This window comes from Rhinolophus sinicus, chromosome 8 (genome assembly GCF_057876585.1).
Source record: "Rhinolophus sinicus isolate RSI-liver-muscle chromosome 8, RSI-T2T, whole genome shotgun sequence".
NCBI lineage: Eukaryota > Metazoa > Chordata > Mammalia > Chiroptera > Rhinolophidae > Rhinolophus > Rhinolophus sinicus.
The window spans coordinates 36,610,111-36,632,494 of NC_142508.1; the positions used below are offsets into that span (position 1 = coordinate 36,610,111).

Sequence of the window (22,384 nt, forward strand, 5' to 3'; positions counted from 1 at the left end):
TGCGGCCTTTGGGAAGTGATTAGGACATGAGGGTCGAGCCCTCATGAATGGGATTCATGCCCTTATAAAAGAAACCCTACAGAGCTCTCTTGCCCTTTCCACCATGTGAGGACACAGTGAGAAGACAGTATCTATGAACGAGGAAGTGAGCTCTCACAGACCCCGAGTCTGCCAGTGCCTTTATCTTGGACATCCAGCCTCCAGGACTGTGAGAAATGAATGTTTGCTGCTTAAGCCACCCAGTCTATGGTGGTATTCTGTGATAGCAGCCAGAAGGGACTAAAACACCAAGGGAACCCATTTTCTTATGTGGACATCACAGGATGAGTGTGTCTGGGTGGAAATCATTTCAGATAGTGAGAATGGGAAGATACGGAAATGTTTGCAGGGTCATGGTGACAGAATTTAAATTGATATTGCCCCCCTGGCAGAGACTCGGTTCTATTGAGGGGCAGTGAAAAGGGCACAGTCATAATTTGTAGGTGAAGTGAGAATGAATGCAGCCTTTCCAGAAGAGCAACATTTGAAAATGTGTCCAGAACCTGGGAAATAGTCCCTGTAGAGCTGTACTTCTCTGGGACGCTGATTGTCCCAGATCCTGGTTCCCCAGGGCTTCACAGGGGTCATTCTGTGCCAGTGGAATGGAACGCCACCTGGAGGCGGCGTCCTGAACTGCGGCACAGGCAGCTGTGGGAAGGAACCGGGAGAGGAAAATGTGACTTTGCTAGAAGACGGGGATGCTGTCCCAGACTGGCCCACGATGGCAGCACCGGACTGTAGTGCTTCAAGAAGAAATGAGTGGCTGAGCATGTCAAATGCTGCTGAGAGGTGGCGTCCACATAAAATGAGGACAGAAATTGTCTGTGCGTGTTAGCCGTTTGAGACTTTGGTGACCTTGACAAGAACAGTTTGAGTGACATGGGAATGAAGGCAAGATTGGACTGTTGGGTAGTATGCACAACCAATAAAGGAGGACTGGCCCTTGAAGTTTTCCTGTGAAGAGAAGAGAGAACCCTCAGAGTTTTGGGAAAAGGGGAGCAGGGGGCTGATGGTCTTAAGACCACCCCCAGGAACCTCTCGACAGCTGCTGCCAGAAGCGGAAGCGTGATTCTACAGGCAGGGTCACTGAAAGGTCGCCTGACCTCACTTTCCACCTCTCCCTGTCAATGTGGTTAGACCTGCCAAGGTCCTCGTCTGGTACCGGAGGCCTCCTCGGCCCCACACCTGAGGGATCAGCTCTGAGGTTTGAAGGGACATCTACCCCTGAGGGTGGCCCACACCCTGAGGTGGGGTTCTGAGGCTTGCAAGTCAGCCTGGAGGAGCCAGGGGGCCACAGATTGACATATTTCGCCCCAGGCTGGCAGAGGGTCCTTTCTCCCTTCTCCAGCTGAAGGGGCAGCATTGAATAGTGGTGTGGAGAACCCACCGAAGGACCAAGAGGTTGCCATTCTCCTGGTTCTTGCCCCAGGTAGTCCCATAGACGCATGGAAATGCTCGAAGGCAGAGGTGGGGCTGGGCTTAAGCTGGGGAGGCGGGGTGGGGGACTCCAGTCTCAGTTCCTTCAGGACAGGCCCCAGCAGGACCAGGCATCCTTCCCTCCCTCTCACTTCTCCCTGGACAGTCTGCTCCTCCATGAGCTCCCCTGGGAGAAAGGAACCTGTCTGTCCCCAAGAAAGCCCAGGTTGGGCAGTGGGTACCAAGGATCAGAGTGGAGAGGAAGGCAGATGTTAGGAACTGAATTATGTCTCACCTGCAATTCGTATGCGGAAGTCTTGATTCCCAGTACCTAAGAATGTGACTGTATTTGGAGATAGGGCCTTTGAGGAGGTAACTCAGTTAAAGTAAGGTCATAGGGTGGGTCCAAATGTAATAGGACTGGGGTCCTTAGAAGAAGGGGAGATTAGGACACAGACGCACACAGAGGGAGGACCATGTGAGGACACCGGGAGAAGACAGACATCAGCAAGCCTCGTAAGGAACCAACCCTGCTGACACCATGATATTGGACTTCCACCCCCCGGAGCTGTGAGGATATAAATTTCTATTGTTTAAGCTGCCCAGTCTGTGGCAGTCCAAGCAAACGAGTACAGTGGAGGTAAGAGTAAGGGCAGGCACAGATACATGTCACTTCCTCCAGGTCACCTTCGCCTGACTTCCCTTCACCATGAAAAAGTGACCCTTCCATCCGCAGGCCCATTAATGGGGATGAGGGGTAGGGGTGGCAATGATGAACGTGTCAGTGCTTTTCTGTTTCTAAGTATCTTCATTTACCAAACTGGGTCCCCTTGAGGTCAGACACTGTGTCTGATGTCTCTGTGTGTCCCCCGTACAGCACAGCGCCTGCCACACACGAGGTCCCAGGGCAGGAGGTTCAATGGACTAGCAGTCCTTTTGTGACCAAAACACAGTCATTTCAAGAAGACAGGATGGGTGAGGGGGACAACATCTGAGGAAGTTTATCTCACTCCCTCCTCATTCCTCATTCCCTTTATGTCGCTGCAACTCCCACCAGCAGCATCACCTCTGGGTGCAGATGTTCTTATCCCGACAGGTGTTACAAGGAAGTGTGTCCGATTGCATGACAGAAGAACAAGCAATGGGCAAGCAGACTCAGGTCTTGGGGGTGGGTGCTCCTGGAGGACCAGGGTCAGTGAGCCCACCAGGGAAGATGATGGGGGTAGGCCTGAGGTCAGCCTATCGTTGCTAGATTTAGCAAATAAAAATGGAAGGCACCATTTCAGATAGAATTTCAGATAGAAACAACATATCATTTTAGTATAAGTATGTCCTATGCAATATTTGTGACATACTTATACCGAAAAAAATGATTCATTGTTTATCTGAAAGTCAGCTTTACTGGGCATCCTGCATTTTATCTGGCAAGGCCAGCCCTGCTCCTGCCCCCCGCCCCCCAGAAACCCATCGTCAGTTGCACTCACTTCCATCTCCAGGGGCGCCTGGAGGAAGGGCTCACTGTGGACTTTCACTTCTGCTTCTGCAATGACCCGGGGCCTGGCAGGGCAGCCCCCACCTTCCACCCACCCCCAGCCAGGCACCAGGGCTAGACACATATCTTCCACTCCCTCCCCCAGAGGTGACTCAGGAAGGACTAGGTCAGCGAGCCCAACACCAGGCAGGGCCCCCAAGAAAAGACTGAGTCCAAGTGGGTGAAGTAGGGGTGGGGAGTGGGGAGAAAGGGAGATTCCCGTGGGTCTCAGCCCAGAAGCTCATTTCACGCATCAGCTCCCCAGGCTCAGCTTCCGCCTGCCCCGGCTTCCCCTTCTGACCCTGCCCAGTGCCAGTCACAGGGTCTGGGGAATGAGCCTGTCTTGGTCCAATTTCTCCTGTGCAGAGATGGTCCTGATGCTGCTCTTTGCCGTGCTGAGGGGCGGTGAGTTGCTGAGGGCCAGAGGGGCCTGGGTGGGGGCCGGGGCTGAGGTTGCAGCTTGAGCCTTTGTTCTCCCGCAGGGTCTTCAGTTCCAAACCCAGAATTCTTGCTGAACGTGCAGAGGACGGTGACAGTGCAGGAGGGCTTGTGTGTGCTCGTGCCCTGCAACCTCTCCTACCCAAGCAAAAACTGGACTGAAGATACCCCAGCTTACGGCTACTGGTTCCAAAGGCACGTCAAGCTGACCACTGATCCTCCAGTGGCCACAAACAACCAGTCTCAAAAGGTGCAAAAGAAAACCCAGGGCCGATTCCAACTCGTGGGCAGTCCCCAGGACAAGAGCTGCTCCCTGCTGATCAGAGACGCACAGAAGGAAGACACGGCAGAGTATTTCTTTCGGGTCGAGAGAGGCTCTTACGTGCGATATAATTTCATGAACTATATGTTCTTTCTGAAAGTGACAGGTAGAGAACTGGCTCGAGGTGGATTGGGGTGGGACCTCCCTTGCTTCTCATACTGGTAGGGGCTGTGGGGAATGGATCCGGGGATACCCCCTGCAGTATCCCATCTGAGAACTCGGATTGTGTCCTCTCTTCGTCCAGCCCTGACACGGAAGCCAGATGTCTACATCCCAGAGATGCTGGAGCCTGGGCGTCAGGTAACAGTCATCTGTGTGTTTGACTCAGACTTTGAGCAATGTCCAGCCCCTACTTTCTCCTGGATGGGGGCTGCCCTCTCCTCTCAAGAAACCAGACCGACAGGGTCCCATGTGTCCATGCTCACCCTCACGCCAAGACCCCAGGACCACGGCACCAACCTCACCTGTAGAGTGGACTTCTCCAACAAGGGCATGAGCACTGAAAACACTGTCCGCCTTAATGTGGCCTGTGAGTTGGTGTGAGAGTTCCGGTGATCAACACCCCCAGTGGGTGCGGGGGGACAGGTGGCCGGTGCTGGGTGCCCTGGGTGGGGTGTCAGCGGAGAAGGTGTGGAGGTGGGAGGGGAGGTGGCTGTCATCTGATCCTCCCTCTGGTCCTCCCTCCTAAGCATGCCTTTGTCATTCCTTTGTCACCTGTCTTTCCTGAGGATAGTCACACTTTCTGTTCCCTGAGGGGGTTCTCTCTGGCTGTGGGGAACCAAACGTTCCTTCCCTCTTCGAGCTCACAATCTTTTTGCAGTTCCTCCCAAAGACCTGTTTATCAGCACTTCCCCAGCCAAAGGATCAGGTACCACAGGCGTGTGGGGCAGGGTGGGGCTGTGCCAGTCCCCTTTCATGGAGGAAAACCTGTCAGGAGGCTGGGGAAACGTCATTTGTCCCTTCAGCCCTTTCTCTGTCTCTCTCTGTGCCTCCTGCTCTGCAGCCCTGGAGCCCCAGGGAGACAGCCTGTATCTGCAAGCCCAGGAAGGCCAGTTCCTGCGGCTGCTCTGTGCTGCTGACAGCAGGCCCCCTGCCACCCTGAGTTGGGCCCTGGAGGACAGAGTCCTCTCTTGGTCCCGCTCCTCAGGGTCCAGAGGCCTGGAGCTGGAGCTGCCCAGGGTGAAGCCTGCTGACGCGGGACACTACACCTGCAGAGCCGAGAACAGGCTTGGCTTCCAAAACCGCACCCTGAACCTCTCTGTGCAGTGTGAGTGTGGCCAGCAGGGCCCCATTTCTGGGAGGAGAGAGGGTGAGGGGGCAGGGGCTGGGGGCAGGATCCTAGAGCTCAAAGGGACCTGGAACCCTCCCCCCCCAGGTTTAAGGGACTAAGGATTCTGATTCCAATTCTGATGTAGGTATTCTTCTTTCCATCACCAAGCAATTCTCTGGCGCCAGCTGGGTGTCCTACAATTCAACTCAATTCTGACACTATCGCCCCAGAGATAGAATCAGATCCCACAGGTTAAGGGCTCACCCTCACAAGACTGGCCCCACTTCAGACACCAATCTCAAGTCCAAGTTGTCACCTGTGCTTCTGACTATAAATCAGAGGCTACAGATGGGAGGTTCCATGACCCTCTCCTTAGGTTCAACTAATTAGCTAGATAGAGCAGCTCACAGAACTCAGGTAAATGGTTTACTTACTAGATTACCAATTGGTTGCAAAAGAATTCAGGAGCAGCCAAATGGAAGCGATTCGTGGGGCCAGGTATGGAAGAATGTGGAGCTTCCATGCCCTCTCCAGGGGTACCTTCTCCATGAATTTGCAACCCAGAAGCTCTCCACCCCATCTTTGGGGTTTTATGGAGGCTTCATTACAGAGGCGTGATTGATTAAATCCTCGGCTGTTGGTGACTGAACACCCTCCCCAGCTCCTTCCCCTTTGGGAGGTCAGGGGCTGGGGCTGGGGCTGGGATTCCCAACCCTCCAATTGGATGGTTGGTTCCCCTGGCAACAATCCCACCCTTAGGTGCTTTCCAAAAGTCACCTCAATAACATAAACTCAAATGTGGTAAAAAAGGGGTTTGTTATTAATATCAAACCTTTATCGCTCTCATCACTTAGAAATTTCCAACAGTTTTAGAAGCTCTGTGCCTGCAACTGGCACAGTAAACACAGGGACCTACCCTTCTTAGCCATCTATTCCCTTGGGTAGTTTGTGTCACTCAGTGGTGGATCACACTCAGCAGGTGATTCCGTCCTCCTCCCCCGCCTGCCGCTGTCTCCAGGGACCCTTTGCCCAGAGTGAAGCCTCTTGCCCAGCTACAGCTGGTGCCCTGTCTCTGTTTCAGATGCCCCAGAGAACCTGAGAGTGACGGTCTCCCAAGCGAACGGGACAGGTAGGAAGGGGGGCAGAAGAGCCAGGGCCTCTCAGTGCCCAAATTGGGGGCCTAGGTGTCGGAAAGGTCAGCATTCAACAGGGTCCCTGTGCCCTCAGCTGTGCCTCTGTCCTGCCTCTTCCCTCCCCTAGTCCTGGAAAACCTCAGGAATGGCACATCCCTCCCAGTCCTGGAGGGCCAAAGCCTGCGTCTGCTCTGTGTCACTCACAGCAATCCCCCAGCCTTGCTGAGCTGGGCCCGGGGGGGACAGACTCTGCACCCTTCCCAGCCCTCAGACCCTGGGGTCCTGGAGCTGCCTCAGATACAAATGGAGCACGAAGGAGAATTCATCTGCCATGCTCAGAACCTGCTGGGCTCCCAGTATGTCTCTCTGAGCCTCTCTGTGCACTGTAAGTGGGGGATGGGAGACCCCCCGTAGGCAGGACACATGGGTGCTGGGGAGGGGAGAGACACCGCTGACCCTTCTCCTCCCTCCCCACAGACCCCCCACAGCTGCTGGGACCCTCCTGCTCCTGGGAGGAGGAGGGTCTGCACTGCAGCTGCTCCTCCAGAGCCCAGCCGGCCCCCTCCGTGCGCTGGCAGCTGGGAGAGAGGCTGCTGGAGGGGAACCTCAGCAATGCCTCCTTCAAGGTCTCCTTCAGCTCAGAGGGTCCCTGGGCCAACAGCTCCCTGAGCCTCAGCGAAGGGCTCAGCTCCAGCCTCAGGCTCAGCTGCAAGGCTGAGAATGTCCATGGGACCCAGAGTGTCACTGTCCTGCAGCTGCCAGGTCAGGGGGCCTGTTGGATGCCCCCTGGAGGCAGAGGCTGAGGGGGGCAGGGGCAGGGTCCTGTGGTTGGAGCAGGAGCTGGAGTTGGGGACATGGCGCTTGTGGCTGGGGGTGCAGAGGGGAACATACAAATTGGAAGGCCTGACACCTGGGCCTAGGGTGCAGCTGGGTTTTAAAGAAATAGACCAAAAGGGATTGTAGGTAAGACGTCTGGAATCTGGAATGGGGGGAGCTGGAAGCCTGCATGCCTGGTGGCAGGTGGGCGGGAGGACCCAGGTTGATGGGAGAGGCTCAGAGGCGTCTGACCATCCCTCGTGCAGACAAAAAGGGACTCATCTCAGAAGGATTCTCCAACGGAATAGCCCTGGGCACTGGCGTCACCACCCTCCTCTTCTTCCTCTGCCTTTGCCTCATGCGAGTTCTGTGAGTGAGGAGCAGGAGAGGGGGATGTGGGGTCTGGGGACTGGGAGGTGTCAGGGCACACACAGAGGCAGGGCGTTTCCTCAGCGTGAAGACTCTGAGGAAGAAACAGACCCAGGCGGAGACTCTGACCCAGGCAGAGACTGCGACCCAGGCGGAGACGCGGAGGCCCAGGATCACGAGGAGGAGCACGATCCTGGATTACGTCAACGTGGTCCCTAACATCGGTGCCCTGGTGGGTGGCTGAAGGGGCGGCCTCTTCTTTCTCTCTGTGACTCCTGAACTCGCTCCTCCCCAGCCCTGCTCCCACCCTTTGCCTGAGGGAAAGCACGCGTGTTGGATTCTAATCATGATTCTCCTGGCACCTACTATCTATGAGGCCTTGACCAAATCACTCTGTTTTTCCATTTCCTCCTCCCTTTGCTTTGAGAGCTGGTTTGCGGAGTACAACACTTGCCCTTGCTCAATATGTAGCAGCTATTCCATTATTGCCACCACCGATGACATTATTCATTATAATTAATGATGTAACAATCATTAATATCACTGAGAGGCAGTATGATCTAGTGATGAAGAGCAGGGCTGCCTGGGTTCAATCTTGCTTCCATCGCTGTGTGTTCTTGGGCAAGTCACTAAACGTCTCTGTGCCTCAATTTCTTGAACTATAATATGGGGAAAATAGTAGTACCTGCCACCTAGGATCTCTCCAGGTATTTGATATGCTCAAATTGTACCTAGAAAACATTTATAATCGCACCTGGCACATAGTAAGTGTCAGAAATGCTGGATATTTTCCAGAAGAGACCCTCTATACCCTGATGACTCTGAAATTTACATCTCCCAGATTCACCCCTGAACTCTAGAGTCACCCGTGAACCCTAGACTCATATCCAGCTGTCTAGGCAGCATCTCTATGTCTAACCAGCTGCTCCAAAAGCAAACTTATGAGTCACTCCAGCCCTTCTCTGTCTCCTCTATCCTCCCATCTCAGCAAATAGCACCACGTTTGCCCCTGCTCAAGCCTAAAGCCTCAGACTCATCTTCCATGCCTCTCTTCTCCATCACCCCACAATCAATCCATCAGCAAATGCCCTTCAAAATACATTCAAACCACTCGTCTCCCCACCTCCCTAGTCTGGTTACCAACATCTCTCCCCTGGAGACCACTGCTGCCTTCTGTAGGCCATCTCTGCTCCCCACACCCCAGCCTATTTCTCTGTACATGATATCTATTTAAAACCCAAATAGGTCCATCAACCCTCTTGAACACAACCAAAGGAACAATGGATTGATACAGGCAACCAGTTAAATAGAGCTTAGGGACAACAAAAATGAAAAAAGCCAATCGCCAATGGTCACATACGCATGATTCCATGTATATAACTCTCCAAATGATAAAATTGTAGAAATGGAGAACAGATTAGTAGCTGCCCAGAGTTGGTGCTGGGAGGGTGGTGAGAGGGAGGTCTTTGTGGTGTTGGAGGAGCTCTGCATCTTGCTGTGTTGGTGGTCACAGGCTACCTGTGCTAGTCCTAGAGTGGCCGTGGCCGAGAGTTGCAGATTGAGTGGCTTAAACAACAGATACTTGTTTATTGTTTCTGCCCCAAGATGGAATAGAAGCTCAGCAAGAACAGAGACTTCGTTTTACTCCCTGATGTAACCCCAGTTCCTTCATCTGTGCCTGGCACGTGGTAGGCACTCAAGGATTGAATGAATGAATGAATGAATGAATGAATGAATGAATGTCATTTTTCCCTTAGGCTCGGAATCGGAAGGCCCAACCGAGCAATCCTTCCCGGACCCCTCCTGCAGATGCTGACTCTCCACAGTCTAAGAACAGCCAGGAGCTACGCTGTGTTTCCCACAGTGGGCCAGGACCCAAAGCGCCCCAACAAGCCCCAAAATCAGGGGACAATGAGGAGGAGCTCCATTATGCTGCCCTCAACTTCCCAGGCCGCAGACCACGGGAGACCCAGGAGTCCGAGGACACTGGCTCAGAATACGCAGAAATCAGATTCCACTGAGGGTCCACAGGCTGTGGGACAGGGATCCAGGCGAGGGAGGAAGGCAGGGCCATTGAGAGGACGAGGAAGAGGGCAAAGTCACTCTCTCTCTTTTTTTTTCACTCCTCAAAGGATGGGTCATCCCATCCCATACCTGGCATTCGAACTGCCTGACAAATCTCCAGAGTGACCTCTGAATACACAAGGGTAAGCTTTCCCTTTGAAATACTCAGCACCTCCCTAGCTGATAACGCACAGTCTCATGTTTCTCAACAGTGGGAGGGTCTTTAAAGACGTTCAACAACCATCTGTGTGAGGTCAGCAAGCTAACCTCGCAGGTCAAACCTGGCCCTACGCCTATTTTCATTCCACATGTCAGCCAAGAATTTTTTTTGTTTTTTACATTTTAAATGGTTGGGGAGAAAAAAATCAAGAAAAGAAGAATGTTTTGTGATGAATGGAAATATGAAATTTAAATGTTGATGTTCATTAATAAAGTTTTATTGGAGCCCAGACACACCCATTCTTTTATGTATCACTGTCTATGGCAAGTTTCATGTGGAGTTGAATTGCTAGCCTGAAAAGCCTAAGATACATAGTGTTTGCTTTACAGGAAAAGTTTATAGATCTAGTCTAAAGTAAACTCACCTATTTCTTTTCACAGAAGAGGAAACAGAAGCAGAGGTTCCGAAAGGGGCCAAAAGTAGCCAAGACCTACGTGACAGTCTGTGGGACTAGATGGAAGGTTCCCAGGGTGAGGATATGAGGCACAAAGAAGTTGGGGGTGAATGCATTGTCCACCCCCAATCTAGGGAAGAGCAAAGACTTGAGGGCACGGGAACAGGAACACTGGCGAAATGGAATGAAGAGCAAACTGGCAACATGTTCTGATACAACCAGCTGGTGAACAGAGGAAAAGAGTCTGTTTCACACAGCAAAGCATGTCTTTTCTCTTTGTGCTTCCCCAGAGCTCACAGTTCTAATTGTTTCATGAACAGTCCCCCTGGGGCATGGTCGTTAGTTGTCAGGCAGAAAACTGGGGATTCAGAAAAGATGTTGGTCTTTGCATTTTTTTAAAGTGATAAATTACACAGTTGGAAGACAGGAAGAGCTTAAAAAAAGTATGAATAAAGCAGAAGAGGTTATAAGTAAAGCTGAACAAAATATGGGTAAAAGCAGGTCAAATAGGATTGTCTCAGATCACAAACTGTACATACGAGGTTGGACAATTAAGTTCACGAACTTGTTTGCAATGATGTTGCTAACCTTTTTTGATATCAGAGGGATTATTCATTATGAATTTATACTAAGTGGACAAACAGTTAACTACGTTTACTATTTGGAAGTGCTGAAAAGGCTGCGTGAAAAAGTTGGATGACCTGAACTTTCACCAACAATTCATGGCTCTTGCATCACAACAATGCACCAGCTCACACAGCACTGTCTGTGAGGGAGTTTTTAGCCAGTAAACAAATAACTGTATTGGAACACCCTCCCTACTCACCTGATCTTGTCCCCAGTGACTTCTTTCTTTACCCAAAGATCAAGGAAATATTGAAAGGAAGACATTTTGATGACATTCAGGACATCAAGGGTAATATAATGACAGCTCTGATGGCCATTCCAGAAGATGAGTTCCAAAATTGCTTTGGAGGGTGGACTAGGTGCTGGCATCAGTGCATAGCTTCCCAAGGGGAGTATTTCAAAGGTGACTGTAGTGATATTCAGCAATGAGGTATGTAGCACTTGTTCTAGGAGTTTACGAACTTAATTGTCAGACCTCATAAGTGGCAGTGTAATTATGAGGGAGGGAAGGGGAGGAAGGAAATTCATATTTTTAAGCACCTCCTAGGTATTACATTGTGAGTAAGTTATTTATAGCTGTCTCTTCGTCCTTCCCCAGAGTTCATAGTTCTAATTGAGCTCTGTGGTGTAGTTCCTGTTGTGCATGATAAAGAGCATCTTCGTGGTGTATGATAAGGAATATCTTCATGGTGAAGATACCTGAGATTCATAGAGGTGAATTTACTTACATGAAGGCACCAGGAGAGATGGGCAGTCAGGAATCTCAACTGGCTGGCTGACTCTAATAAAACCACAGCTTTCCTGTACTTCGCAATTCTTCCTGAAGAGAGCGCTCGTGAGTGAAAAAGACTCAGAGCCCTGGGCATTTGGTGTGGCTTGTGGAGAGACTGAGACCTAAAGGATCTAGCTTATAGTCCACAGGATCAAGATGAGAGGGGGTTGGGGGGATGGGCGAAAGGTGAAGGAATTAAGAAGCACAAATTGCCAGTTATACAGTGACAGGGATGTAAAGTACAGCATAGGGAATATAGTCAATAATATTGCAATAACTATGTGTGGTGTCAGATAGTACTAGACTTATCCAGATGACCACTTTGTAAGGTATATAAATGTCTAATCACTACGTTATACACCTGAAACTAATATAATTGTATGTCAATTGTAATTGGAACGTAATTTTTTTAAAAAGATGTTATTTAATTGGGAACAATTGACATCTTTATAAAATCCTGTCAATATTTTACATGGTATTTTCTCTTATTTGTGTCCTTTAAAATTATTTTTCTCTATAATGTTTTGTAATCTTCCATGTAAAACACATGCATATTTTTGTTAGATTTCTTTCTAGGTATTTGATATTTTTTGGTTCTATTAAAAATGGTGTATTTCTTTTGATTTCATTTTGTTGTTGATTCTGGTATATAGGAATACACTTGAATTTTGCACATTAACCTCGTATCGATCAACCTTGTGAAATTTGCCTCTTTAAATAATTCAGCTGTAAATTATTTGGGATTTTCTATGTAAAAAAACATATCACTTGATAATAAACATTTCTTTTGCCAAAGGGGAAATAAATAACAATAATTTAAGAGATGCTAAAGAGCAGGGCAAGATTTAGAAGGGAAGGCATATAAATTCAAAAGGTGACAACTTAGACTGAGAGGAAAAAGCTATGAACAAACAAGTTAACGTTTTCTAAGCACAAGCAGAGGTGTGTGGCCGATGTCCTGAGCGAGAGAAAAACAGAGGATGCTCAGAGATAATACCCACTTCAGCTAAACCCTCTCAACTTCCAGAGCTATTTATCTGTGGAAATGTCTGTAACACTAACATATATTGAGCACTTACTACAGGCGCTGTTGCTTAATGCTTCTATTATCCCACCTGATAACTCACAAAATGTGAAGGGAATTTTTGACCAAAGACCAGGGAAGTCTCCCTTCTTCTGGCCAGGAGTTTGACGTTGCAGTTACCGGGTAGTTGATGATACAGTAAGGAGGCCCACTCTGACATGTTTTGCTTCCAAATGTGCCAGCACATCCAGGTATTGAATAAAATAAAAAACTGAAATTGGCTTCAAGGACTGAAGTTGGCCTCCAGAAGCAGGGGTACACGGTAATAGAATTATAGACTCACGGATGTGGTCTCTCAGTGCTTCCACCCCCTTTTATGGATGAGGGACAGGGTCTTGCCTAGGTCACACCATGAAATAGCAGAAGTGAAATCCAAAACCCAGACAGGTCCTAAAATAGATGAGCACTGCAGGACATGAATTCCTTTTCATAAACTTAGAGCGGGGAAGATACGAGAGGGACCTCTGTTTTTCTCCCTCAAACCCCAAATCCTGCCATGAGAGCAATCCTTCCAAGTTTGTTTGACCTGGGAAACTGCAAGATTACAAGGTTCTGTTGCTAGGGCAACAGGTTTGACCAGGGGTTGGGAACTTTGAAATGTGTGTGTTAAGGTCCTGACTTCTGCAATCATGACTTGGGATCGGAGGGGGTGGTGGGGATGATGTTGTTATCCAGTACTCTTGGGGAAAGGCAATGTTGTGTAGATGAAAAACATTAATTAGTTAAAGAAAACCAAAACTCTACCTGGAGTCAGAAGACCCAGCTTGGACTTGCTGCATTGCCAAATATCCTCTGTAATTAGTTAATCAGAGACTGTCAACTCCAGGAAATATAAATATTTCTAATCACTTACTCAGTTGTGTTCTGTTAAAACTTTTTCTCAGCCCTTAACAGTGTCTCGGACATTCCGTAACTTTCTAGTCAGCTCTGATGATTAGAACTCAGCCTGGTCTTAAATCTTCACCTCAGACTTGGTTTAAGGTGCCATTGACTCCCCTCTCCATCCAGCAGAGGTTTAAGCTGACACCGGACTCCTTGGAGAAGACAGGGATACCAGTTGTCCCTCACACACCTCTTCTCTATTTCCACTTCAAGTTTCCCAACATATTGGAGGGACAGGTATGGCGACAAGTGACTCGTGATCTAACTGGCTGCAGCTATGGCCTCTTGTTGGCTGAAGCAGCTTCTCTGGCTAACCCTGCTGGCCCTCTGTGTGGCAGGTGTCCAAACACTGGCTCTCTCATGGAGCAAAGTGTGAGGATTTGGGTGTGCCCAGGGACTTTCTGGACTCCTCTGTTTCTTGACATGAGGGTTCTCCCCCCCCCCCCCCGCCCCACACTGTAAGGGACGAAAACCCTCCTGTGTGCTCCTCCTTTACTCTCACACCACCATACTCCATGTCACTTCTTACCCCAAATGTGTGTGTTTTCCACACATCAATTCTTTGACACCAGCTGGGTGTCCTACAATTTACCGCAATTCTGACACTATCTACCTGGCGGTCAGTCATACAAGACTGCCCCTCCCCCAACTTCAGGCGCCAGTCACAAGTCACATGTGCTTCTGACCGATCAGCTATAGATTGGAGGTTCCAACCACCTCCTCCCTGGGTTCGATAATTTGCTAGAATGGCTAACAGAATTCAAGAAAACCCTTACTGACGTTTATTTGTTTATTATAAAAGGATATTATTCAGGAACAGCCAGATGGAAGCGATGCATAGGGCAAGGTATGGGGAAAGGGTGCAGAACTTCCATGCTCTCCCTAGATGCATCTCCCTCCCAACACATTCATGTGTTCACCAACCCAGACGCTCCCCAAACCCCGTATTTTGGGGATTTTTATGGAGGCCTCATCACATCATTAATTCCATTTCCAGCACCTCTCCCTTTCCAGAGGACAGAAAGGTCCAAGCTTCTAATCATGGCTTGGTCTTTTTGGTGACCAGCCCCCATCCAGAAGCTCACCCAGAGTCACCTCATTAGAACAAAAGACATTCTTATCACTCAGGAAATTCCAAGGGTTTCAGGAGCTCTGTGCCAGGAGTTTGAGGCAAAGACCAACATATATATATATATATATATATATATATATATATATATATATATATATATATATATATATGTTTTCTATTATTTCACTGACACCTTCTCCAGTTCCACCACTAGCAGATGCCACATGGCCTCTCGCTGACCTCTTGGGTGAGATACCTTCTAGACGGCTGAGGCCCAGTTATCGCCTCGGTACCCACTTGACTCACACATCCTAACCATGCTGGACTGTGGGATTCGGGCTGCACTACCTCCATTCCCACTGCAGACACCAGCCACAAGCTCAGAGGTCCCAGGCCACCAGCACTTCTGACTATAAATTCAGGGGTTCCCATGACCTCATGTGCAGTAATTCACTACGACGACTCACAGAACTCAGGAAAGTGCTGTACATGTGATTACAGTTTTATTATAAAGGCTACATATCAGGACCAGCCAAAAGATGAGATGCATTGGGAGAAGTCAGGGAAGGTCCCAAATGCAACGCTGTGTCAAGATGCATTGCCTTCCCAGCAAGTGGATGTGTGTCACCAGCCAGGAAGCTCCCCCTGGCCTTGGTATCCAGCCTTATTAGCCTAAATTCAGGTGTGGTCCAAGGGTCCTACAGATAACAAAGACCTTCCTATCACTCAGAAAATTCCAAGGGTTTAGAGGCTCCCTCCCAGGAGCCAGGGACAAAGGCCAAATTCTTCATTACACAACAGGAGCCAACTTTGAGCTATCACTTTTTTACCCTACATACCAGGTATTCTGTGCCATCTCCTTTGCGATAGCTCTCAATCCTCTCTTCCCCAGAAGCCATCACCAGATGATCTACTTTCACAGGTGTATCTCCACCTAATGTCAGTTCAAAATTCCTTATTTTCCTCTAAGAGGCTCTAAGAGGATATAAAACCTAAGAAACAACATTGCCAGAGCAGCTAAGAAAGGCCGTACATTTGGCTACATGACTTTGAGTAAATTATTAGTTTCCTCATCTGTAACATGAGAATAATACCTATTAGGGCTGTTGTGAGGATTGAATTAGATAAAAGTACGTATTTGGAATAGAGTCTAGAAATAAGGGGTGGTGAAAAAGCAGAACTTCTGGGTCAAAGTCTAAAGGTGACCCCTGGGCCTTGAAAGGGCTGGGCGGGGAGCAGTGAGGTGGGAGATTCCTCCAAGGAAGGGAGGCAAGGATGACCTCCTGGACCTGGGGGCTTGGAGGGTGGAAGGAGGAAATAAGGGCAGGTAGGGGTGGCAGTGAGAGGCGCTCCCAAGACCGGAAGGCCCTGTGCCTAACCTGCATTCAGAAGGGCCTCCAAGTGGAAGGCTTGGATGAGTGGTTACGGCTCAAGGGAGAGAGCAGGGCCCCCAGAGTCTCCAGGACGGGGACTTAAGAAAATACGTGAGCCCCGTGGGTCGAATCTTTGGACTTGGACGGTCTGAGGCCTTGGGGCGGGGGGGGGGGGGGGGGGGGGGGGATGGGACGAGGGGAAGGGGAGACGGGGGGGGGATGGGGGGGACGGGGGGGGGAGCGGGCTGGGGAGCAGGGAAAGGAATGGTTTGGTCCTAAGGCGGGGACGGGGCAATGGGGCTCTCTAGTGGGCAAGAAGACCCCTAGGCGAGATTCCCCTCTCAGCCCAGGGCCTCTTGTCCTCTCCCAGCTTCGTTTGTATCTCTAGGTCTAGACTGTGTCTCCCCCAACGCGGCCGACTCGACCGACGCGGCCGACGCCACACTTGGCGCGCGCGGGCAAGTGACCCCAAGAGACGCCCAAACAAAAAAACGTCAGTTACAAACGGAAGATCATCCACCAATCAGAGCCGAGGACCATGTCTCGCGCTGCGCTACGTTCAAGGAGTAGGCGGGGCTCAGAGCAATCAATACCAGAGTATTCCCACGAATCGGAAGCTTCGCTTCCCCGACGCAGCAGTTGATTGGTCACTTTTCAGTATTTGCCTGTCAATTTTGGAAGCTGAGTATCAAAATCATTTCCTTAGAGACGAGCGTTCCGTCCACCGCCCTCCTGGCGTGGGAGAGACCCCTTAAAGGGCCAGGTAGGTGGTAAATGAGGAGGTCTGACCTTCATTGCAGAAACAGGAGAAACAATAACGGCACAAAACAAGGAGCATTCCCATCACGCTGGAATCGAGCAGTAAGCGCTATTTCGCGAAGAAACGGAGACTCAATAAGCCTCACCAGCTTGCGCTGGTAAATAGCGGAGCAGGGATTCGAACCCCCATTTTCCAAACCGTCCGGACATAAACTGGGACAGATAGACCCAGACTAAAAATCTGGGGACCCAGATCCTAATCACAGTCGCCAGGAAAGGCAAGCCTGCTTTCTTGATAAAAAAAACAATCTTTAGATTCCAGATACCTGGCCTTTGCTCACTGGGCCTCCGTCTCTTAGAAACACCTCCCTGACCTTACCCTCCACCCCTTTCCTTAGGGCACTCACTGCTTCTGTTCCTCCTTGTGTCCTGGGTCTGATTGAAGCAGGGCCCAGCTGGGCCCCCAGTACTCAGAATGCCTGTGGGATGCCCTGTCCTGGTTCCAGCTCCTTATCTTAGACGATCACCTTGTAAATGCTTGCTTTTACAAACTCCATGGCTTAGCATTTTCCCCATGTTACTCCCCCACCGTTCCGGGATCGCTGGCACCACAAGAGATATAAGAGAAGGGGGCATCATGATAGGAGAACAGACCTCCAGGACTGTCTTGCAGCCTCTGGGAGAGTGCCCTGATTTTCTCTTAAATATCCCAGCAGGTCTGAGACTGTAAGGCAGTTTTCAGAGGTGTCTGGTGCTCTGATAATAAACGCTTATTCTATGACTCAACTCCTGTGTCAATCTATTGGCTGAGTGGCGCAGGCAGCACGAGCCCCGGACTCATTTAGGCCTCTGGTTACATGATAATGCTGGAATGCTACTGTCCATTTCTGTATCTGCCCCCCACCCCTCAAGACTGAGAGCCTTTGGAGGGCAGGTGCTGGTTCTGCATCATTTCAGTGTCACCAGCATCATCCAGCAAAGGGCCTGGATTCAAGAGAACTCAGAAAGTGAAAGCTAGTATCTGGGATTTCTCATCCTTAAAATGGGATGTTGTTGTGAACCTCTCAAAAGAAGATTCACGTTCCAAGGGACTGCTCAGGTGGAAAACTGCATCATTATTTCCCCATTACTCACCCCCAGAAGTCTTACAGCAAATCCTGATAGTTCTTCCTCCAAAATACAGTTGACCCTTGAACACTGTGGGTGTTAGGGTTTGGATCCCTGTGCAGATTTTCCCATGTATAATTTTTAACTCCCCCAAAACTTAACTAATAGCTTACTGTTGACCAGAAGCCTTTAGGAAAACACAAACAGTAGATTAACACATATTTCGTATGTTATATGTATTATATACTGTATTCTTACAATAAAGTAAGCTAGAGAAAAGAATGTTATTAAGAAAATCATAAGGAAGAGAAAAATGAATTTATAGTCTATGTATTTATCAGAAGAGAAAAATCTGCATATAAGTGGACCCTTGCAGTTCAAACTCATGTTGTTCAAGGGTCAACTATACATCTCAAATTCATTCCCATCCCTACTAATCCCACCTTCCTTGGGGTCACTACCACCCCTTGCCTGGACCATAGCAGCTTCCTCCCTGGGCTCCCATATGTCCACTCTTGCTTTCCACCACAATCCATTCTCCAAACTACAGACACAGTGCTCTTCGTAAAACATAAATCAAATTATGTCACATCTCTGCTTTCAAATGTTCAAAGTCATCTAAAAAAAAAAAAAAAAAAAAAAGCATCCGAAGTCTCTATTGTAGCCTACAAGGTCCTCTGCAATCTGGCTTCTACTTGTATCTCCATTAAAAGGACAGACTCTGGAGCCAGGCTGCCCAGGGTTCAAATCCCCATTGTGCCCTAAGGCAGCAATTAACCTCTCTGAGGCACAATTTGATCCTGTTTGAAATGAGGATTAAATGAGTTAGAATTATTAATTGAAACAGGTCTCTGTTTTATAAAATAGCTGACTAGTTAATATTTCTCAAAAATATAAAGGTCGTGAAAAACAAGGAAAGACAGAAACTGCCCCAGACCAGAGAAGACAAAGGAGATGTGATGACTGAATGGTATTCTGCCTTGGATTCTGGAACAGAAGGAAAAAAAAAGGCATTAGTATAAAAATTGGTAAAATCCAAATAAAGTCTGGAGTTTAGTTAACAGTCATATTGGTGTCTTACTTGTGACAAAGGCTCCACGACAATGTAAGAAGATAACATTAAGGAAGCTGGGTGAGCAGTATATGGGAACTCTGTACTTAGCATCCTTGTAACTTTTCTGTAAATATAAAGAATTTGAAAATAAATAATTTATTTTTTTAAAAATACACCTATTCCTCTCTTCCTAGCTCATTCCTGCCCAGTCCCTCAAATGCTACACTAATTCTACTCTCAAACCTTTGCATTTGCTGTTCCCTCCACTGGAAATACTCAAGTCCGACGTTTTCTGGATCCTTCCATAACCATCTTAGCTAAGGTAGCTGCCCCAGTGCCTCTATATCCCCTAGCCCTGACTTCACATCTTCACAGCACTTACAGGAAATGTATTGTTTGTGTCTTATACGTCTCTTTCTGCCACATGTAAGTTCCATGGGAATAAGGTCTCTGTCTGTCTTGCCTTGAGCTACATCCCCAGTGCCCAGCCCAGCACAGGACAGGCACTGGTACGTATTTCTTAAATGAATGGATATAAGAATGACTACTGCTTCTTAATAAAATACCATCAGCAATAACGATAAGTGACTCTCGATTTGTTGAGACTAATTACAGTTCAGCTTCTGTGTAGACGACTTTACATACGCCGTATTCTTTAAACCTCCCAAGAACCTGGGAGGTAATAATAGCCCCATTTCTCAGATGGGGAAAATGAAGCATAAACTTAAGGTCTATGCTTCAGAGACATAAGAATAAGTCAGAGACAGAGCTTAGAATGGAATCCAGCTCCTAAGATTCCCAGCTCATCTAGTAACCTCTCTACCCTGGGGAGGGTTCAGACGTCCAGATTTCCCTGTCTAAATGTCCCCTTAATCCTAAAGAACACCAGCAGGCCACCAGAAAACAGGAATACCAATGGAGAGAGAGGAGAGGCTGGGGGTCCTGACTCCTGAGTCTGAGGGAGGACGAGCTGGGGGCCTAGACTCCTAGGTATTGGGGAGGTGGGCACTGTGTCCTGAGCTAAGTGGGATTGAGGAACTAGCTGCCAGGAACCCACCCTGTGGTTCTTTCCCATGGCGACTCACGCTCTACAGGCCACGCCCCGTTTCTGAAAAAGCCCCGCCCACTTTCTTCCCGGCCCCTCCCGTTTCCGTGGATCTTGGAGAAATCAAGTGGAAGGTGCTAGAAAAAACTTGAGAGATCCCTGTGAGGATGGAACAGCGAAAGGAAGAGATTGGGCCTGAGGGGTGAGAGACTCACGACCTGCGCGGACAGAGACCCAGAGAAAAGAGGGCACAGAGAAAATCAGAGTGGTGAATAAAGCCAGAGAAAGTATCAGAGAAAAAAAAAGTCTCAGCTATCATCCCATAGAAAGAATCTTAAGGGATCTTGGTGACAGAGTTGAGCGAGATACTTAGAACTAGACAGAGAGATAAGAACAGGTATTCATGGAACAGAAATTTCAAGAATGGAAGAACCAGGAGAATGGAAGATGTCAGGAACAGTTGTAGGGCTGGAGAAATAATAATAATAATAATAATCTACATTTCTTGAACATGTCCCAGACCCAGCCCTTTAATAGGCACCTTTGATACCATCAAAAGCCATCTTTCGGTATGAAAAATTCAGATTCAGAGTGAGAAAGTGATTTGGGCACAGACACATCGTGAGCAAGACAGGCAGCCTGGAACTGGAACAGAGTTCTGTCTGGTGCTGAAGTTTTGGCAGAGCTGCCTGTCTCTCTGTAAAGAGAGATGGGAAGAAACAGAGAGGGGTGTGGAAGGAGAGAGGGGTGGGGAGAAGGGGGTGAGGGCGGCAGAGGTGGACGCAGAACTCAGGATAGAGAGAAGTGGATGCGGGGAGAAGCCCAGAGGCAGCCAGGCTGCACTAGGAAAGACGTAAGGAGATGATGAGAACCGCTGACTTGATCCTCTTGTCATTCTAGGAACAGCCTGCCCCTGCCATCACCTGGGACTGAGTCGTGGCCCCCTCCGCCTTTCCCAGCCCTGCCACCTGCTCTCTTCGGCACCCCAGATCCAGCCCACCTGGGTCTCCCCGAGAACCTGGCCTCTGTCACGGTCCCCATCCGTCTGGATGCCCTCTCCTACCTTCTGCACAGCGCCCTGATGGGGGCATACACCTTTCAACAGTCCTTGCCCTCCTGCCCCTGCAGCCCCCAAGCAAATTGCCCCCACCCGGGCACCACCACCAAGAGGCCATCCAGGGGACGCAGGGGCTGGGATGTCCCACGCAGGCCAGGCCGGGGCCGGGGCCAGCAGCGATGGGGACCTGGGAGGGCTGAGCAGCCAGAGAAGGGCTGGGCAGGGGGATCTGGGGCTGGCCTCAGGACCCCGCTGATGACACCGCCATCACCACCACCACCGCCTGCCCAGGATGGGAAGAAGGACGTGCAAGGTGCGGAGCCACCCTTGGACCCGTCACCTGTGGCTGAAGACTGGGATGCTGAATACTAGGACTGTGGTGGCGGGGAGGGCACGGCTCGGGGTCACCGCTAGGGTTTTCCTGGAGCCGCCAGCCATGTCAACCCTGTCAAAGATACCCTAAGAAGCATCCAGCTCCCAGCCTTCTTCCCCAAAAACCATGGCTTTAGGAGTGGGGCCTAAGAGTCAGCTGGTGAAATCTGGACCTGACTTTGGATTCCAACCTAAAAAAGCCGTAAACCTCATACCCAGTGACTCTCCCCATTCTGACAGTAACCCCAACTATAGCGACAACCCTCACCTCATTCTCAACCCCAGGGACTCCTCCAACTCCATCCAGACCCCATTCTTAACCCCAAAGCTACTCACAGGTACCTGTGCAGCCCCCACCCCATCCCCACTCTCAATGCCATATTCCCAATCCCACTCATTCCCATCTCCATCCCCATCTACACCCTAGCCCACCTCATTCCCAGCTTCTCCATCCTCACTCCCCACCTGCCTCAGGCCAACCCAATCCTCACCCTTCACCTAAACTGGATCCCAGACCCAGCCCGTCTTCCACCCCCCACCCAGCCCCATCTCGTCCTCAACCTCTTTCTTGTCCCAGCCCCAACTGCTACATGCCCTGTGACCCCACCCGCAAAGAACCCCATAGGCCCAGTATATCCAAACACCACCTCATTTCCTGCCCTGGTTGAGCAATAAATGGATAGCTGTTCTGATGTCTTGTGTCTGTGTGTGTGCTTACGCAGCTCAGGCCAACCCAGTGGGTGCCATGAGCGAGGCCTGTGAAAGGGTGGGAGGGTGGTGGGGTGGTCACAGAGAGAGGCCATAGGGTCAGGGGCTGCAGGGAGGGAGCGCCTGGATCCCTGTGTCAGCAAATTCCATTTGGGGCCTCTGCCACCGTTGCACTTCTGCCTGCTGGAAGCTGCTGGGCCATGGGGCCATTGTGTGGGGAGGCTTAAGGGATTTGGGGGACCCAGGGAGCAAAGAGGCCAGCGACCTGGCTCTACTCAGTCTGCACAGAGGGGCCGAGGCGGACGGAGGGCTCAGGACAGTCGGTGTCATTCAGGTAGGGACCAGGCATGGGACCTGTGAACCCCTCCTCCCCCAAGACTTAGGCCTCCCGTCCTCCAGCTCCTTTCTATCCCAGGGACCTGGTGGGGTCCCAGCATCCAGCCCACCTCCCGGCTTAGGA

At 49.9% G+C, this 22,384-nt stretch overlaps 2 protein-coding genes across 6 annotated transcripts; both read left to right on the top strand.

Moving 5' to 3' along the window:
• The first annotated feature begins 3,034 nt into the window (after window positions 1-3,034).
• SIGLEC10 (sialic acid binding Ig like lectin 10) lies at window positions 3,035-9,847 on the top strand. Of its 5 annotated transcripts, none has more exons than XM_074315486.2 (12): window positions 3,035-3,113; window positions 3,353-3,391; window positions 3,469-3,852; window positions 3,991-4,275; window positions 4,567-4,614; window positions 4,750-5,013; window positions 6,098-6,145; window positions 6,277-6,534; window positions 6,627-6,911; window positions 7,232-7,334; window positions 7,419-7,566; window positions 9,092-9,847. In XM_074315486.2, the coding sequence occupies exons 2-12, from the start codon at window positions 3,355-3,357 to the stop codon at window positions 9,353-9,355; spliced, it is 2,124 nt and encodes a 707-aa protein (XP_074171587.1). In that variant the 5' UTR covers window positions 3,035-3,113; window positions 3,353-3,354; the 3' UTR covers window positions 9,356-9,847. The 5 variants fall into 5 exon arrangements, with proteins under 5 accessions (XP_074171587.1, XP_074171585.2, XP_074171589.2 ...); XM_074315484.2 differs by lacking the exon at window positions 3,035-3,113 and adding an exon at window positions 3,145-3,163; XM_074315488.2 differs by lacking the exons at window positions 3,035-3,113; window positions 6,627-6,911 and adding an exon at window positions 3,145-3,163.
• Window positions 9,848-16,116: 6,269 nt separating this feature from the next.
• Window positions 16,117-21,865, top strand: C8H19orf84 (chromosome 8 C19orf84 homolog). Its single transcript, XM_088800730.1, has 3 exons — window positions 16,117-16,129; window positions 16,211-16,280; window positions 20,688-21,865. Exons 1-3 carry the CDS (start codon window positions 16,117-16,119, stop codon window positions 21,214-21,216), a joined length of 612 nt encoding a protein of 203 aa, XP_088656856.1. The 3' UTR covers window positions 21,217-21,865.
• The last annotated feature ends 519 nt before the right edge of the window (window positions 21,866-22,384 follow it).

Coding starts and splice junctions, on each gene's coding strand:
- SIGLEC10 (XM_088800031.1), top strand. CDS start 3,319: ATGAGCCTGTCTTGGTCCAATTTCTCCTGTGCAGAGATGGTCCTGATG. Junction 3,853..3,990: donor GTTCTTTCTGAAAGTGACAG/GTAGAGAACTGG, acceptor CTCTTCGTCCAG/CCCTGACACGGAAGCCAGAT. Junction 6,535..6,626: donor TCTGAGCCTCTCTGTGCACT/GTAAGTGGGGGA, acceptor CCCTCCCCACAG/ACCCCCCACAGCTGCTGGGA.
- C8H19orf84 (XM_088800730.1), top strand. Junction 16,281..20,687: donor GCCACACTTGGCGCGCGCGG/GCAAGTGACCCC, acceptor TTGTCATTCTAG/GAACAGCCTGCCCCTGCCAT.